This window comes from Macaca fascicularis, chromosome 2, assembly GCF_037993035.2.
Source record: "Macaca fascicularis isolate 582-1 chromosome 2, T2T-MFA8v1.1".
NCBI classification, from domain to species: domain Eukaryota; kingdom Metazoa; phylum Chordata; class Mammalia; order Primates; family Cercopithecidae; genus Macaca; species Macaca fascicularis.
In genome coordinates, this window is record NC_088376.1 from 96,778,454 (window position 1) to 96,794,969 (window position 16,516).

The following is a 16,516-nucleotide window of genomic DNA, read 5'->3' on the forward strand; positions in this document are numbered from 1 at the left end:
CAAGGGACACTGAATTGGTTCCTTGGTGCGTTATCTTACTTTACTCATTTATTCCTCTTAGCAACACAGTGAGATAATGGGCATTTTCTACATTTTACAGATGAAGATAGGGAGGCTAAGTGAATTTAAGTAACGTTCCTAAAATTACCAAGACATGCTGTAGTTGTAAGGCTCGTAACTATCCGTGGGGTAAGGGTGGAATTAAAATCCAGGTGTCTGGTTTCATAGTCACGATACCTTCTAAAGGGACATTATAAAAACAACAAATACATTGTAAAAAATCAAGAAAAAAGTTGAGAATGTTTCCATTAACAGATTTGTGGGCTGTGAATTTAATCCATATTTCAGGAATGGCTAAGATTGATAATTTACTTCCCTGTCTTAGCTAGTTGATGGTATGTGGGAACAGTAGTCAGGAAGGCATGGTCATGTTTGGTTTTTAATCTAGAAGTTATGTCCTTTTCCTTCCCTCATTTCGTCCATTGCCATTCTTTTCTATTTCCTCTTCATGGTACCCTTACTCTCTTTGTTATCATATCCTCAGTTCTCCTGTTCATACTTCCTGTGCCTGAAATAGTCTGATATAAAGTATGAACATTGTTAAATTAGAAAGTAGTAGTGAGAGTCTTTACGTATTGGTGAATCAGAACTCTGTGAAGTTTGGATCTCAAAGCAGGGACTACAGAGGATCTTGGTAGTATGCTGCTTAGACATCGCTCTGTGCCTGGAAGGCAAGCGGTCCAAACTCCAGGGTATGAAATTTCATACCAACTCTATCCTTGTCCTCTTACTTTCAGTCCATCTGTTAGCTATACATGTGACCCAGAGTAGAGGTATATATGGGATACTATTGCCCAACCATCATATCATGACAGTTTGCAAATTAAGATATGTGGAAAATCCACTAACTATACAGGGTGGCTCTGATGAAATAAGGATCATGCAAAACATTACTTTAAGTAGGTAGTTTTGGAAGAGCAAAATAAAATGTGATGTTATATTTAGAGTCAGGAAAATTATAGAATAAAGGGAAATTTTATAATTTGGATTAAATCAAGGAAGGGTGAAAAAATTGTAAGGGGGAGAACAGTCAGGATGTATTGAAAAATATCTGTAGTTGTAAAACTCTAGATGTGAATAAAGACAGTAACTTTTAAAATACATCAGACCCTGTATATTTATGAGTTTTATTCCTTTTCAATGTTCACCTTGGAAAGCTAAAATCCAAAATGAGTGAAAAAAATCAAGTATGTTCTGTGTGCTATGTAGTTACACTCATTGTTTCAGAACTCTTTTTTGGGAAGGGGGGATTTCTATTTAAGTCTGTTTGTGAGCACAGAAAAATACTCTTACAGTATTCACTTTGAATGGACAAAAGGACTGACCTCATATTATTCCTTAGACCTGAGAATGAATGACTGTGTCTGATAACTAGATTTACTCTTATAGAAGGAGAATTGGCAAATGTGAAAGCTTTTCAGATGATTGTCAGATGCCTTCTAAGCACAAGGCATTAATCAAGGTACTTTGGGAGTGTTAATTCAGCCATGATCTTAGCCCTCAGAGAGGTCATAGTGTAATAGGGGAAGTAAGACATACCCCCAAATTTGCATGTAGATAATTAAGAGAGGCACAAACAGTGCTGGGGAAGTTGAGAAAACTCCAGGTTGTGGAAATATGATGTTTTTTGCTTTTTTCTAAATAGTTATATTTTGTAGGCATGCCTTCTGACATTTAAATTTTTAATTTCATTGTTTTCAAGTATGTATAATAATGAACTCTAGACGCAATAAACATTGCCTAGGAGAAACCCTAGAGAAATTTCTATTAATTATTAGATAGCAGAATTTAATAAATATTTGAGTGCCTCCTGGAGAAATCAGAGGTGATTAAGGCAAGATCCTCGCCCTTATCAAACTTAATCTAATAGATATTTGAATTACTTGCTTTTAGCTTTTTGTTGTTGTTTTTTGAGACAGAGTCTTGCTCTGTCGCCCAGGCTGGAATGCAGTGGCATGATCTCGGTTCACTGCAACCTTTGCCTCCTGGGTTCAAGTGATTCTCCTGCCTCAGCCTCCCGAGTAGCTGGAATTACAGGCGTCCACCACCACACCCGGCTATATTTTTTATATTAGTGGAGATGGGGTTTCACTGTGTTGGCCAGGCTGGTCTCGAACTCCTGACCTCAAGTGACCCTTCCTTCCTCAGCCTCCCAAAGTGCTGGGATTACAGGTGTGAGCCACCATGCCCAGCCACTTTTAGCATATCAAATTTTGATGTTTGAAATAATTTTCTGAAGTCGTTTAAATGTTTACTCTATAATTTGCACTGTTAATTTGCTTAGTAAATTTTCTTTATGGATAATATAAATGTAAATTTCAGCCAAATTCTAAATTAAATTTCTTGAGTTTTGAAGTTTTGTAGTTATTTTAAAAGACGATGGTATTCCCCATAACTTTGCATCTTAAAAATAGCAAGAAATACAATTCTAGGATGAGACAGATGACGGTTTGTTTAAGGAGATACAGATTTCATATGGATTTTTTGGCTTATCGTTAGCATTTTATATTATGCTTTCTTGTAGATCTTTTTTTTTCTGTATTCTTTTTTTTTTTTTTTTTTTTGAGACCGAGTCTCACTCTGTTACGCAGGCTGGAGTGCAGTGGTATGATCTCAGCTGACTGCGACCTCTGCCTCCCGAGTTTCAGTGATTCTTGTGCCTCAGCCTCTCGAGTAGCTGGGACTACAGGCGTGAGCCACCATGCCCAGCTAATTTTTGTATTTTTAGTAGAGATGGGGGTTTTACCATGTTGGCCAGGCTGGTCTCGAACTCCTGACCTCAGGTGATCCACTCACCTTGGCCTTCCAAAGTGCTGGGATTACAGGCATGAGCCACCACGCCGGCCTTTTTTTTTTCTGTATAATTCAATGCCCAGCATCTGCTAGTTGCCCAGTAAATAGATTTAAAAATGAATGTGACTTCATTGTCTGCTGCTTTTGATTCTTGTCACTTCCCAAGTCTTTGAAAGCATGCCTGTACTAGATGTATTCACACTCTTGCATTTCTTTCACTTGACTTTAAAAACTGCTTTCTTTAGATCAGAATCAAGCTTTGCGACTCTGTCTGGGTAGCACTAGTGTTGGAGGTCAGTATGGCGCTATCTCTGCCCTCAGTATCAACAATGATTGCTCAAGACTTCTTTGTGGCTTTGCTAAAGGACAGGTAAGATATGAACTTCTTTTAATTCATAAGACAATGTTAAAATAAGATCAATTAAAAAAAACTAATATCTTAGATCAAAGACCACAAAATATGTGTTATGAAGTAATATGTTTGTAGAGCTAACCAGAGATTGCTGAATCTGATTTTTGTCTTGTTCAAAATTTTACTTTATTGTTATCAACTGATCCAGAGTCTGTAATTTTTTTATATCCTAGTTCATGTGTCTATTTGGGTAAATAATTTTTGTAAACCAACCAGGGGTGTTATATAAAATGTACTTCCTTACAGTCATGTAAATAATGGAGGCTGCTTTTTAGAAAGATTCTGCATTCCTGGATGATGATTTTTGCATTTTTTTCTACTTCTGAAACTGGCAATAGGTTATGGTTTTTTTCATCTTCCGATTTATACATCTCTAGCTAGTTTGGCAGTAAGGCCTTCCTATACTTTTTACCAGTGCTAAACAGATTGACTTATTAGAGAAATATCTTTTGTCTCTCAGTATGAGAACATTTAAAATCTAAAGGGAAAAGTAGGATGGACAGGATGAGGGGTAAATGAAGATCGAATAAAGGCTCAGTGCTTTAATGGATCTGCAACCTTTAGGTATGTTTTAACTTTATAGTTCTTTGCCTGCAATGTTTATAGTCAAGGAATAGATTATCCCAACCAGAAGACAGAATACTTAAGTCCAAAAAAGAGTAATAAATTTGTTTTTAAAGCACTTAGTTGTCTTATAGATCACCATGTGGGATTTGGCCAGTGGAAAACTTCTAAGATCAATAACAGATGCTCATCCTCCAGGAACAGCAATATTGCATATCAAGGTAATAGCTTTATTTTCTTTTTCTAATAATTTTTTTATTATGCCTTTGTATTTATTTTAAAGTAAATTTCTCTATATTGATAATCAGAGTCCAAAAAATGTATTTAACATGAAGCTGAACATTACCTCATAAATAGAATCCGTAACATTGAGCTGTCTTTTATTTGACTAGCCCAAAGTGATGTTTTTCCAGGTTAAAACTGGAGATGGGCTAGTATGGAAATATTCAGCTTCAAGTTGTACTGAAGTCTAATAGATATAGCGGCAAAAAGGGCAAATTGATGTGTTGCTAGACTAGAGTTTGGCAGTAAAGACGGGCAGCTCCCTGCTAAAACTCATATGGAACTCTTAAAAAGTCTTTTTACCTTTGTTTAGTTCATCCAAATTTTATTGCTGAGGTGGTGTGCTCTGTCACCCTTTTTTGGGAGTTGCCTGAGGTTTAAGGCACAGATTGTGAAAGAACTGAGGTTTGGATTATGTTTAGAAATGAATCTATTGGTTTATTTTCTTTCAGGCCTCTAAAGGGAAAGCATTAAGATCCTAGTCTTGGCTTTCTCCTTACAGGCCTGAAAAAATAAACTGACTTAGGTAACAGATTTCATTTATAAATACAATGTGAATGTTGATTATTCCATGCTGTCAAGCTCATGTTCAGAAGCATAAAAGGTAAAGGATTATAACTAGAAAAGTCTAAAATCAGATCTTCTAGATTTTAATCATGTACACATTTTGTTGCTTAGCTCTGCAGAGCTCTGTCATCCGTAAGTATCCTTTTTAAAGTCTGGAAGCATCTGGAGTTTGTATGTCTGTATCTAGGTTAGTTACAAAAAGTATTCTGTGACAGAGCAGCGTTGAAGCATTTAGTAACAATGAAAACAACCAAGACAAGTAAAAAAGTAAAAGTGGAGAGAATTTCCAGAGCATTATGGCAATATATCTTGACCTCTTTTCATATGGCTTGTGCCGACTTTTAATATGTTATAGTTGTTTGTATATAGGTCTTATCTCTCTTAGTAGATGAGCGTCTTTGAAATCACAATCTGTTTGTCATTTATTTTTGTGTTTTACCCATAGAAGCTCTCAATAAGTACTTGATTGAAGGAAAAACTAGATGGTGGTGTTTATACAAGAGCAATCCTTTTGCAGAGAAAAATATTGGGAGAAAGAATAAGAAACAGAAGAGATAAAGGCAGAGAGAAAAGAGAAGAATGCAGTTGAGATAAATAATATGTAGTAGGAGCCATCGTGTTGCCTGACAATGGTGATGAAGGTGGTACATGTAGTAATAACACTGGAGTAAGATACATAGGGTTGAATATTTCTGAAGTCTTCTATTGACATCAACCACTTGCATTTTAATACTCCTACACGTTGTTCTTCAAATTTAAGCCTGTATCTCATCAATAACAATTTGAAATTTCATTCTTCATGGGTATTTTTGTGTATGTGTGTATTTATATGAATGGACTACTGTACTAATTTTTATGTACATTATAAAGCATATACACAAGAAATAGAAGATTAAACAAATACAAATTCTGTTATTTTTCCTGCACTCCGGTGGACCATTTCATGCACATACTTAGGGTATATGCTTCTCACTCTGGCAACTGCTCATCTAGGCCGTAAGAGCAAAGTTTTGGGGTTTTTAACTATGCATGTGTTTGGGTAAAGGAAGAAGAATTTTACAGTGGCCTCTAGTACCTCAGCCATCCCTGACTGAGGACCTGAGGCATGCCATTTAGGATGGTTCACCAACCTTTGAGTTTAGGGAGGATAGTCACTGTAAATGGCACAAGTTCACTTTATTCCATTTTGTGTCCTGCAACATTGACCATACTTCAGGTCACCTTAGGACTGTCTGTCATTGTGAACATTATTTATTATTCTGAGTTTTCTAAGTTAGGTAGTGATAACTGATGTATTTGCTGTGGAAGAAGATCAAGGAGGTAGCACATTTTGGGAAGAGTTGTATATGAAAAGTTAAAATGTTTTAGATACAGTGGACTTACTTTTCAGTTATTCAGAAGACATATTCAGATAAGTTTATTTCTCAGAGATACCAAATATTTTTTAGAGTCGCTATTCTTGAAAACTGGGCAGGTGCAAATGTAACCAGAGGATTTCATTTATTTAATAATAGCAAGTTACAGAAAGTTATTGTAAGAATCCAAGTACAGAACTTTAGAATTTTTATCAATCGTAGTTTGTATTTTTCTTTTATCCTGATGAAAGGTGGTTTTGCTTTTTGAAAGCCTCTGTTTTTTTTTTAAAGATTTTGGAGCATTATTACTCTAAATAAAGGTAAGTTTGTATGTTTAGAGTAATGAGCACTAAATTAGTTTAGGTTATTTCAAAAGCTGTTAAATGTGTATATTGTAGTTTTTCAAAATTGTATAATTTTTTCCTTCTTAATACTTGACTGTTTAAAAATCTACAAGAAAATAAATTCCTTCTCTGTTTAGTTTACAGATGACCCAACTCTTGCAATTTGCAATGACAGCGGAGGCTCTGTTTTTGAATTGACATTTAAGTAAGAGACTGGTGGACATCTGTTGACAAATGAAAAGACTAGCTCTGTTTAAATGATTTGAAATTGAACATGAAGAGGTCTAGAAAGCCCCTGTAATTGAGAGTAGACTATGATTGTGTATTACAATTAGCTGGGAAGGCTTATATTAATAGAACAAACAGAGTTCTGGGCCTGGTCCTCCCGAGTTTTATCTCAGTAGGTCTGAGTTGGGATTCTAGACTCCTTTTCCCCGGGAGATTCTTAATGTGCTGTCAAGCTTGGGACCACTCTTCTGGAGTAGCTCACTAATTTTGGTTTAGGCTGAAGGCCCAGTTGATTATAATCATAATGGGCAGGTGTAAACAGGTTTTTAATTATCTTAGAATTGCCATGTTTGCTCTTTAAGAGCAAAGACTGTATAGACATATCAAAGAGCGTTTAGGAAGCAGAGTTTTTTGAAAAGTAGAACATAATATTCATTGTGTATTATGTTTTCATAAGTTCTCCAAGGTTAACAACTATCTTTGTTTCTTGTGTTTCTCATAGCTTCTAACAATGCTAAGCACAAAGTAATTTCTGAAAAAAACATACTTCTTATTCAGTTAATGTTTATTGAGCATCTCCTATGTATAGGTATTTATCTAGACCCCAGAGTTGTAACTGTGAACCAAGCAAAGTTTCTGCTCTAAGAGAACTTACATTCTAGCTGCAGTAAGGGTAAGGAAACAGCAAACCAGCACATAAATGAAATCACTTCAAATGGGTCTAAGTACTGCGAAGAAAACAAGACAGGGGATAACGCTAGATTGCACTTGAGGATGATTCTGGAATGCCTTTCTCAGAAGGGGCAACATCTGGAAAAATACCTGAATGGTGAGCCAGTCAACATATGCACAGATCTGAGGGAAATATTCCAGGCAGAGAACATTCAGACACAAAGGCTTTGAGGTGGCCACAAACTTGGCCTGCTAGAGCGATTGAAGAAAGCAGGCATGGGTTGAGTGTGACTTTGTCAGGAACACAATAGTGGGAGAGGAGTGAAGGGAGGAGCCAGATCATATCCTTTTAAGACATGGGAAAGAGTTTGGATTTTATTTTTTATGTACAGTAGCAAGCCAGTAGACTGTTTTTGGCAGAAAAATAAACGAATCTGAATTGTATAATAAAAAGATCATGCTGCAGTCCTGTGGAGCTTGGATTGTTGGGGGTTAAGAATAGGAGGTAGGAGGCTATTAAAGTAGGCCAAGCAAGAGATAGTAGTGCCTTGAATCATTGCTAAATTGATTCTGAATATTCTAATTACATTTTCAGGAGAGTGATGGGAGTGAGAACCTGTGAATCTAGATGTCTGTTCAGTGGTTCCAAGGGTGAAGTCTGCTGTATTGAGCCTCTGCATTCTAAGCCTGAGTTGAAAGATCATCCCATCACACAGTTTTCATTATTGGCCATGGCATCCCTAACAAAAGTAAGTGCATTTAGAAGTTAAAACTCAGAACTTTTAGAAACTTTGAATACCAAATATTTGAAAATTACAAGGTCAATATTGAAAACATATTTTTCTCTTAAAGATACTGGTCATTGGATTGAAACCATCCTTGAAAGTATGGATGACTTTTCCCTATGGCCGGGTGAGTAAGTCCCTCCATCTTATTGGCCAAAGGAAGGACCATGTCAGGAGGTTGAGAGAGATGACTTGCAAGGGGCGAATTCTATGAGATTGTCAGAAAACTAGACAGGATGAAAGTCAGTGCTCCAGAGATCATTAGCTGGACTTGCCTTAAGGTGATCAAGGCATTATAAGCTGATGACCAGCACAGTGTCCTAGGGATCATGAGATCTTGTACTTTTCTACATTTATCGCTTTAAGCTTTTCTCTCATAGACAGCATACAGTTGGCTTTTGTTCTTAACCTCAACTTGACAGTCTCTGTATATTGCTGTCCTGGCACTCTGTGGTCACACCTAACTTCATGCATTGGAATTTCCTACTTCATTCAGTGTCCTTCTGAGGGCAATAAAATTCCCTTACCAGATTTAAAGTTGAAGGATAAGTTGATTTATTGAGTCCAAGCCTTGCTTTTCAGTGTTTAAAAGATACTTATTTTTACATGGCTGCGGTGCTGAGACAGGCTTATACTCACTGTCTGCAGCTTTGGCACTGAACTGTGGATAGAGTAGACCCTACTGTCATATGTGCTGTAGATTGCTACTACATGTGCTGTCCCTGGCTTCTGCCTCTGGTATTTTACTTTGGAGGATGATACTTCCTGGCGTGTGTTATTTATATACCAGTTTTCCCTTTCTTTTCTTCTTGGTTATTTTCAGAGTTGTGATCTTCCAATGTATATATGAGGAGAGGTATTGATAGGATGGGATGGAGATTGGTGGTACAGAACTCTGGCTGGTGCAGAAAGCATCCCCTATGGTGAAGGAACTCACTTTTGTTTTCCTGTTGGTACCCTGTGTGTCTCTGGGCCCTAGGGGAAGCAGGTCTATCCTTTCAGATGGCAAAACTGGCTTAGATGGCCATTAACATTTGTTAGATTAGCTTCATTGGCAAATTCAGATTTTTTTTCATGGTAGTATGTGTTTACTTTTTTAACATATTTTTATTGGTTTTTTTTCAACATTTTATTATAAACATTTTCAAACAAAATTGAAAGAATTTTACGTTGAATACTTGTATAGCTACCATCTAAATTCTATATATAACATTTACTGCCCTTTATTACATATCTGTCCATATACCCATCCCTCTGTCCACTTATCAAATTATATTTTTTATGTATTTCAAAGGAAATTTCAGAAACCAGTATTCTTTCCCCTAAATATTTAGCATACATATTATTAGCTAGAGTTTAATACTAATTTAGGTTTTTCCTTAGGTGTAGAATCTACATACAAAGAAGTGCACAGATCTTGAGTGTACATTTGCTGAACTTTGACAAATGCTTAACATTTTTGTAACTCAAATTCCTATCAAGGTGTAGAACATTACCATGAACCCAGAAAGTTCCCTCGTGACACTTCCTAGTTAGTTCTTGCTTTACTGAGAAATTGGAGAAAGTTTATCAAGGAACACTAGTCAGATGCTGTTTTTAACCACAGTTTTCTCTTTGTCCCCTTGTTTATCAACTGTGATGATGTTTTTTTTCCATCTCCCTACTTAGATGGATCCTTCCAGTGTGCCACTGCTGGCCTGGCACTTTGTAGCAGTGCAAAATTATGTGAATCCCATGCTTGCCTTCTGCAGAGGAGATGTCGTTCATTTTCTATTGGTATGTCCTAATATGATGCTACATCCATTAGAAAGCCTCTTGTAGTTTTTTTTATTCATCAATAATTTAATAATGTGTCAAAGAAATTTGTGTTACTATCATAAGTCTTTGGAGAGAGTGCAACCTATTTTATTTTTATCTGAGGCTTTAATGATTAGCATGGGAAAAAGGTGATCACTCTCAGCTCCATAACCTCTCATGGTTTATTTCTCAGCTCCATTTCTTTGACAAATAATTAATGGTGTATGTAAATGTATAAAGGTATGAATGTGAATATGTGTTAATGTATGTGTAACTACATATGTGTGTATTAGAGAGCAAGTATCATTGAGCACCTGTTGTGTCCTCTACACTGTGATGGGCACAAGTAGCAATGGAAGGAAGGAAGTATACAACGTAATTTCATCTTTCACACAGCTTATAATCTTGTTTGAAAAGCAAAATCAGTATGTTCATTATTACTACAGAAAATGGTTTAAGGATTGAACTATGTGATGAAAATCAAGCTGATACAAATTCAGAGTACAAAGTGATTAGTATGGACTAGAGAGGGTATTAATGGCTTTATGAAGGATATACTGCAACTACTGCAGGAAGGCTGGGTATGCATATTGTTGGAAATGAGATGAACTGAAGTCACAGAGGCAAGAATGTGCCTTTGTATTAATAATCTTTTGGGTTTCCTAGCTCAGTGAAGCAAGTTCACTACTGTCTACCTACTTCCTCCAGCCAGAAACTTAGGAGTTACTTTTCAGTTACCTTTCTTTCTTCATATGTGCCCTATCATCAAGCCCTATTGACTCTACCTCCAAAAATCTCTTGAATTTCTCCTTTTTTGTCTCCCCCATTGCTCTTTCCTTAGTCTAAATCATGTACATGTCTAGCCTGGATTCTGCCGTAGCTTCCTAACTAGTCTCTGGCCTCAGTGCCTTTTACATATACTGTTGCCTCTGCCAGAAAAGTTCTGTGCTATCTTCCATTGTCTCCCAGCTCATGATTAACATGGCCTTCCCTGACCTCTGAACTAAGTTAGTTATATACATCTTTTGATAATACTCAGCACTTAAAAAAAAAACAAAAACAAAAGAGGGGCGAGGTATTGTGGGTCTCCAACTGAGGCCCAGGCTGACTCTCTAACTCCTGGCCTCAAGTGATCCTCCCACCTCAGCCTCCCAAATATTGGGATTACAAGTGTGAGCCACTGTGCTTGGCCACATTCAGCACTTTTTAAATTATTTGTCTAATGTTTTTCTTCGCCACTAGACAGAAAGCTCCATAAATCTAGAGACCATCTTTACTGTTATATTTCCAGCCACTAGGACAGTGCTTTATATTGTAAATAGTCAATAAATGTTTATAGAATTAATGACAAAGAGAAGGTTGTAGTGGAAAATATAATTGAATATATGGGGTAGATTGAGAGTAGGGGTTGGCAAACTGTGGCCTGTGGGCCAAATCTGGCCAGCCATCTGTTTTTATAAATAAAGTTTTATTAGAACATCCCCAATACAACATTTGAGAGTCCCGCCTTCAGTTTCAGCTCAAAACATTGAAATATTCCTTCATCATTTTCTCCCCAATCAGTCTCTTTTCAAATGTTTCTTGATTCTAAAATGCAAAGTCAGAAGTGGGATGTTTCATTCGTATCCTTCAGTCTCTAGATCCAATATGATGAGAAGACTTATTTTTCCTTGAAAGGTGTCATCCCTTAACTCTCACTGCAACTAACCATCTTTGTCTAAACACCTTACACCTGCCTTATTGAGAAAAACCTTTAATTTTTCTCCTGCCTTCTGTATGTATGCTTTTTGCTACTTCTAGACTGATCTTCCTAAAATGTCACTTTAATCACATCTTTATGACTTTAATTACTTAGGAACCTGTGATGACTCCATTACCAGTCTAGGCCAATCATTATTAATCTAGATGAGGGGTCAGCAAACTTTTTGTGTAAAGGGCCACACAGTAAACATTTTAGCGTCTGTGGACCATATATTCTCAGGAAACTGAGAAAGAGTAGGTGACTGCCCTTGGTCACATGGGTATAATAGTGGAACTTAGAATTAGACATATGGCTCTAGATCCCATGTTCATTTTACCACAGGATCCTTTCTTAAGGAAGAAGTGATTTAGTGAAATGAAGGTGGGTGCACATGAAGGGCCCATGTTAAGTGGTCTCAGATTTCTGTTAAAACATCAGGTGAGGTCACCACTGTAAGTGATGGGGCCAGAAGACAAAGAGAATTGTGACTTAAAGGGAAAGACATCTATTATACTACTATGGGGACTGTACAAGAAAGCCCAGGTTGAATTGAATGCCATGAATTTCAGGTGGTCAGGTGCATCTTGTGCTTTATGTTTCTTCAGTGTTCTGTTACCTTGGAGCAGAAGGGGAGAAGGATGACTGAGGATATAGAGTGTATTTATAGATACGAATAAATAAAAGATTGACACTCAAGGTCCTTTTGGGAAATTTTGGGATGTTAGAATTACACAAGGGAACTTCAAAAGTTTGTGGAAAAATGGAGTTAAAAATAAAAATAAATTTTATTTCTCAATATAAGCTTCATCTTGTTCAAGATACTTTTTAAAGTGCTAATACCAGCCATGTAGTCCATCCCTAAAGAACTGAAGGTCTTGGGAATTTAATCATGTCAATGCAGTCTTTTTCACATTATTAACTAAAGAAAAATGGGTGCCCTTTATAGACTTTTTCTAGATTAGGAAACAGAAGTCAAAGGAGCCAAATCAGTACTGTATGGTGGATCGAAATGCTCTCAGAATTGGCGTTGTTTGATGAGAGCAGTGAGCAGGAACATGGTTGTGGTGGAGGGCTGTCTGGTGAAGCTTTCCTGGGCTTTTATCTGCCAGAGCTTTGGCTAACTTTCTCAAAACACACTCCTAATAAGCAGATGTTATTGTTCTTTGGCCCTCCAGAAAATCAACAAGCAGAATGCCTTGAGCATCCCAAAAACTTGTTGCCATGACCTTTGCTCTTGCCTGGTCTGCTTTTGCTTTGGCTGGACCACTTCTGCCTCTTCATAGCCTTTGCTTTGCTTGTGCTTTTTCTTCAGGACCACACTGGTAAAACCATGTTTTATCTCCTGTTACAGTTTTTCAGAGAAATGCTTCAGGATCTTGATTCCACATGTTTAAAATTCCCGTTAAAAGCTTTGCTCTTGTCTGCAGCTGACCTGGGCACAACTGTTTTGGCACCCGTCAAGTAGAAACTTTGCTCAGCTTTAATTTTTCAGTCAGAATAGTGCAAGCTAAACCAGTTGAAATGTCTATGGTTTTGGCTGTTGTTTCTGCTGTTAATCATTGATCTCTTTCAATTAGGGCATGAACAAGATGAATATTTTTCCTCACTAATTGATGGGTATGGTCTGCAATTGCAAGCTTCACCTTCAGCATCATCTTGTTCCTTCTTAAAACGAGTTACCCATTTGTAAACTGCTGCTTTCTCTGGGGGCATTGTTCCCATAAACTTTTATTAAGCATCAGTGATTTTACCATTCTTCCACTGAAGCTTCACCATAAGTTTGATATTTGTTCTTGCTTCAATTTTAGCAGAATTTATGTTGCTCTTTGGGACTCTTTTCAAACTGGTGTCTTTCCTTCTTAATGCCTCAAACTAGATCCTTTTCAGACATGTTATAGTAAGTTAGTACGAGTTTATTTTGGTGCAAACAATTTTTGAGATCCATGCATAGTTTTTTCATTGTATGCATTTTCCATGAACTTTTTGAGGTCCTCTCATAATAGTATCATAGTTCAGAGAAGTCTGGCTCACATCACTGCAGCATCTTTTTTTCTTGAATGGACTTTTGACTTCCTCACACCGTGTCACCATTCCTTTTTGTTTTTTTTTTTTTTTGAGACAGAGTCTTGCTCTGTTGCCCAGGCTGGAGTGCAGTGTCGCTATCTCAGCTCACTGCAAGCTCCGCCTCCTGGGTTCACGCCATTCTCCTACCTCAGCCTCCCAAGCAGCTGGGATTACAGGCGCCCACCACACGCCTGGCTAGTTTTTTGTATTTTCAGTAGAGACGGGGTTTCACTGTGTTAGCCAGGATGGTCTCGATCTCCTGACCTCATGATCCGCCCACCTCGGCCTCCCAAAGTGCTGGGATTACAGGTGTGAGCCACCTCGCCCGGCCCTTTTTGTATTTTAATTATAGTCATTGATGTGATAAAGTTAGGTTGTTCTGAATTATAACAGAGTGAAAACTATGTCACAGCATTTGTCAATACTGACAACTAGACCACTTCCAGATATGCCCTGCATTTTGGTGTAAATAATGGAACAAATAATTTTTTTTCTACTTTCATAATCATTTATTTAATTATCAGCACTTTTGGCTTATCTACAGTGAATGGGATAACGGGTAAATGTGATATTCTAGGTGGAGTATAATTAAATATCTAAAAAAGTCCCTCAAACAGTAGCTGGTTTTTAGGTTGTTTTTATTTCATCATCAGGTAAAGAGAGACGAATCTGGAGCAATACATGTTACTAAGCAAAAGCATCTTCACCTATACTATGACCTCATCAACTTTACTGTGAGTATTATTCAAATTAAATATCCCCATTTAGTTCATGTAATTGTTCTGAACCTATGATATATTAAAGCTACCAGGATTTCTGCCAAGAATTATTACCTTTAAGATCATATAAAATATGGACAGTCAGGCACCCAGGCTCGTGCCTGTAGTTCCAGCTACTTGGGAGGCTGAGGTGTGGGATAGCTTAAGCCCAGGAGTTCAAGGCTGTAGTGCTCAGTGATCGCTCCTGTGACTAGTCACTGCACTCTAGCCTGGGCAACATAGTGAGACTCTGTCTCTTAAAAAAAAAAAGTGTGTATATATATATACATACATACATATACACACACACACAGAAAGGAAGTCCTGGTTATATTGAATAAAGTCTGAATGTGGTGTGATGCCATAAATTAATTGCCTTTCAACCTATGTCCTGCTGAACACAGGCAGGATTAGAAATGTAGTGTCTCATTTAGCTCAAAGGGGAGTTTGGCTTCAGAAGAATTTAGGTGAGTTTTTTGAGGATCATTGCCCTGCTTTCTCTGTAAAACATTTTTTGTATTTTTGAGCTTTGTCTTAAATTGGTTCAGCAGCTCATGCAGCCTCTTTTTTTCTTGTGGCTGAAAACTTTGCAGAGTTCTCTTTCTACCATGCATCTCAATCCTGAGTGACTTCTTTTTTTTTTTTTTTTTTTTTTTTTGAGATGGAGTCTTGCTCTGTAGCCCAAGCTGGAGTGCAGTGGTGTGATCTCAGCTCACTGCAAGCTCCGCCTCCTGGGTTCAAGCGATTCTCCTGCCTCAGCCTCCTGAGTAGCTGGGACTACAGGCGCCCCCACCACCACACCTGGCTAATTTTTTGTATTTTTAGTAGAGACGGGATTTCACCGTGTTAATCAGGATGGTCTTGATCTCCTGACCTCGTGATCTGCCCGCCTCGGCCTTCCAAAGTGCTGGGATTACAGGCGTGAGCCACCACGCCCGGCCACTTCTTGGTTTAAAAAGAGAGAGATTTCTTTTTGTATCAAATTTTATTTTTTCTCTCTCAAATAGTTTGTTAATTTTGAGAACAAAGTAATTATAATATTTCTGGGTTCCCATCATTAATACATTTTAGCACATCCATGTCTGGTGTCCGGTAAAACATTCTGTAGATGCATGAATATAGGCAACCCTAAATGTAAGGCAATTCCTCATTTTTCTAATAAAAAGACTGAAAAAGAGATTTTTCCTCAACTTGATAACATGTAATTTTTTAGAATATAGATGAAATAGATCTTTTCTTTACATAATTTATTGATTTAGTTGTACATTACATTTTTAACTCACAGACAGTTGTTTAGAAATAATTCTTTCTTCCATACACATTTTATGAAATAATTTTGTTCAGACTCTTAAAAGACATCAGTGTTGTCATCACCAGAATTGTCTTGTTGAATCATGTCATACAGTTTTTCAGAATTTACATCATCACTTCTGTTTAAGATGTTTGAGATACAGTACTTTAAAAATCTGCACGAGTGTATGTGACCATTAACTGCACTGTTTTCTAAATTACCCTTAAAAGGCTTATTTACAACAGTGTCAACACTCGCAACTCTGCGGGTCTAATCTCAGGAATAATTACAAAACTTATTGAGGTTCCTTTTTTTTCTGCCATTCTCTCGTTTTCTTTTAACCAGGTGACCTGTGAGAGTACCTAAGAACTAGCACTGATTAAGGTTGTATAAGGCTAAATAATGTGATTTTTCCTAGAAAATACTTTGTTTTTCTAAATAAAATAATTAAGAGAGCACCTTATAAGAGCTTTCTGTAAAATATTTGCATATCAAACTCCCTGTTTTCTGAAAGAGATTTTTTAGAGGAGGAGAGGGGAACAAACTCTTCCCTTAGGGTGGCTAATATACAGTAATAGAGTATATTTTTTAGCATTTTCAACTTGGTTATCTTTAGTCGGACATTATGTAAATAATATCTGATGACATAGAATAGAGGATACAAATACACCAGTGTGAATACCAGAGACATAAAGGGCAGAGGAAGCACTTTGTTCTGGCTACTTCTGAATTCTGATTGAGCAGATTTTAAGATTTATTTCTTGGGAAAGGATTGGGATTGCCAAAAAAAAATTTGAAAATAA

At 37.1% G+C, this 16,516-nt stretch overlaps 1 protein-coding gene across 6 annotated transcripts in view; it reads left to right on the plus strand.

Annotated features, from left to right (window-relative positions):
* The window catches only part of VPS8 (VPS8 subunit of CORVET complex), a 302,825-nt gene that overhangs the window by 91,866 nt on the left and 194,443 nt on the right, over window positions 1-16,516 (plus strand). For all 6 annotated transcript variants that reach the window (XM_065540320.1, XM_065540319.1, XM_065540318.1 and 3 more), the window contains 7 exons: window positions 3,099-3,223; window positions 3,964-4,050; window positions 6,515-6,582; window positions 7,873-8,026; window positions 8,130-8,189; window positions 9,731-9,838; window positions 14,318-14,398. In XM_065540320.1, coding sequence (XP_065396392.1) covers window positions 3,099-3,223; window positions 3,964-4,050; window positions 6,515-6,582; window positions 7,873-8,026; window positions 8,130-8,189; window positions 9,731-9,838; window positions 14,318-14,398 — 683 coding nt within the window. The remainder of the gene's footprint in view (window positions 1-3,098; window positions 3,224-3,963; window positions 4,051-6,514; window positions 6,583-7,872; window positions 8,027-8,129; window positions 8,190-9,730; window positions 9,839-14,317; window positions 14,399-16,516) is intronic.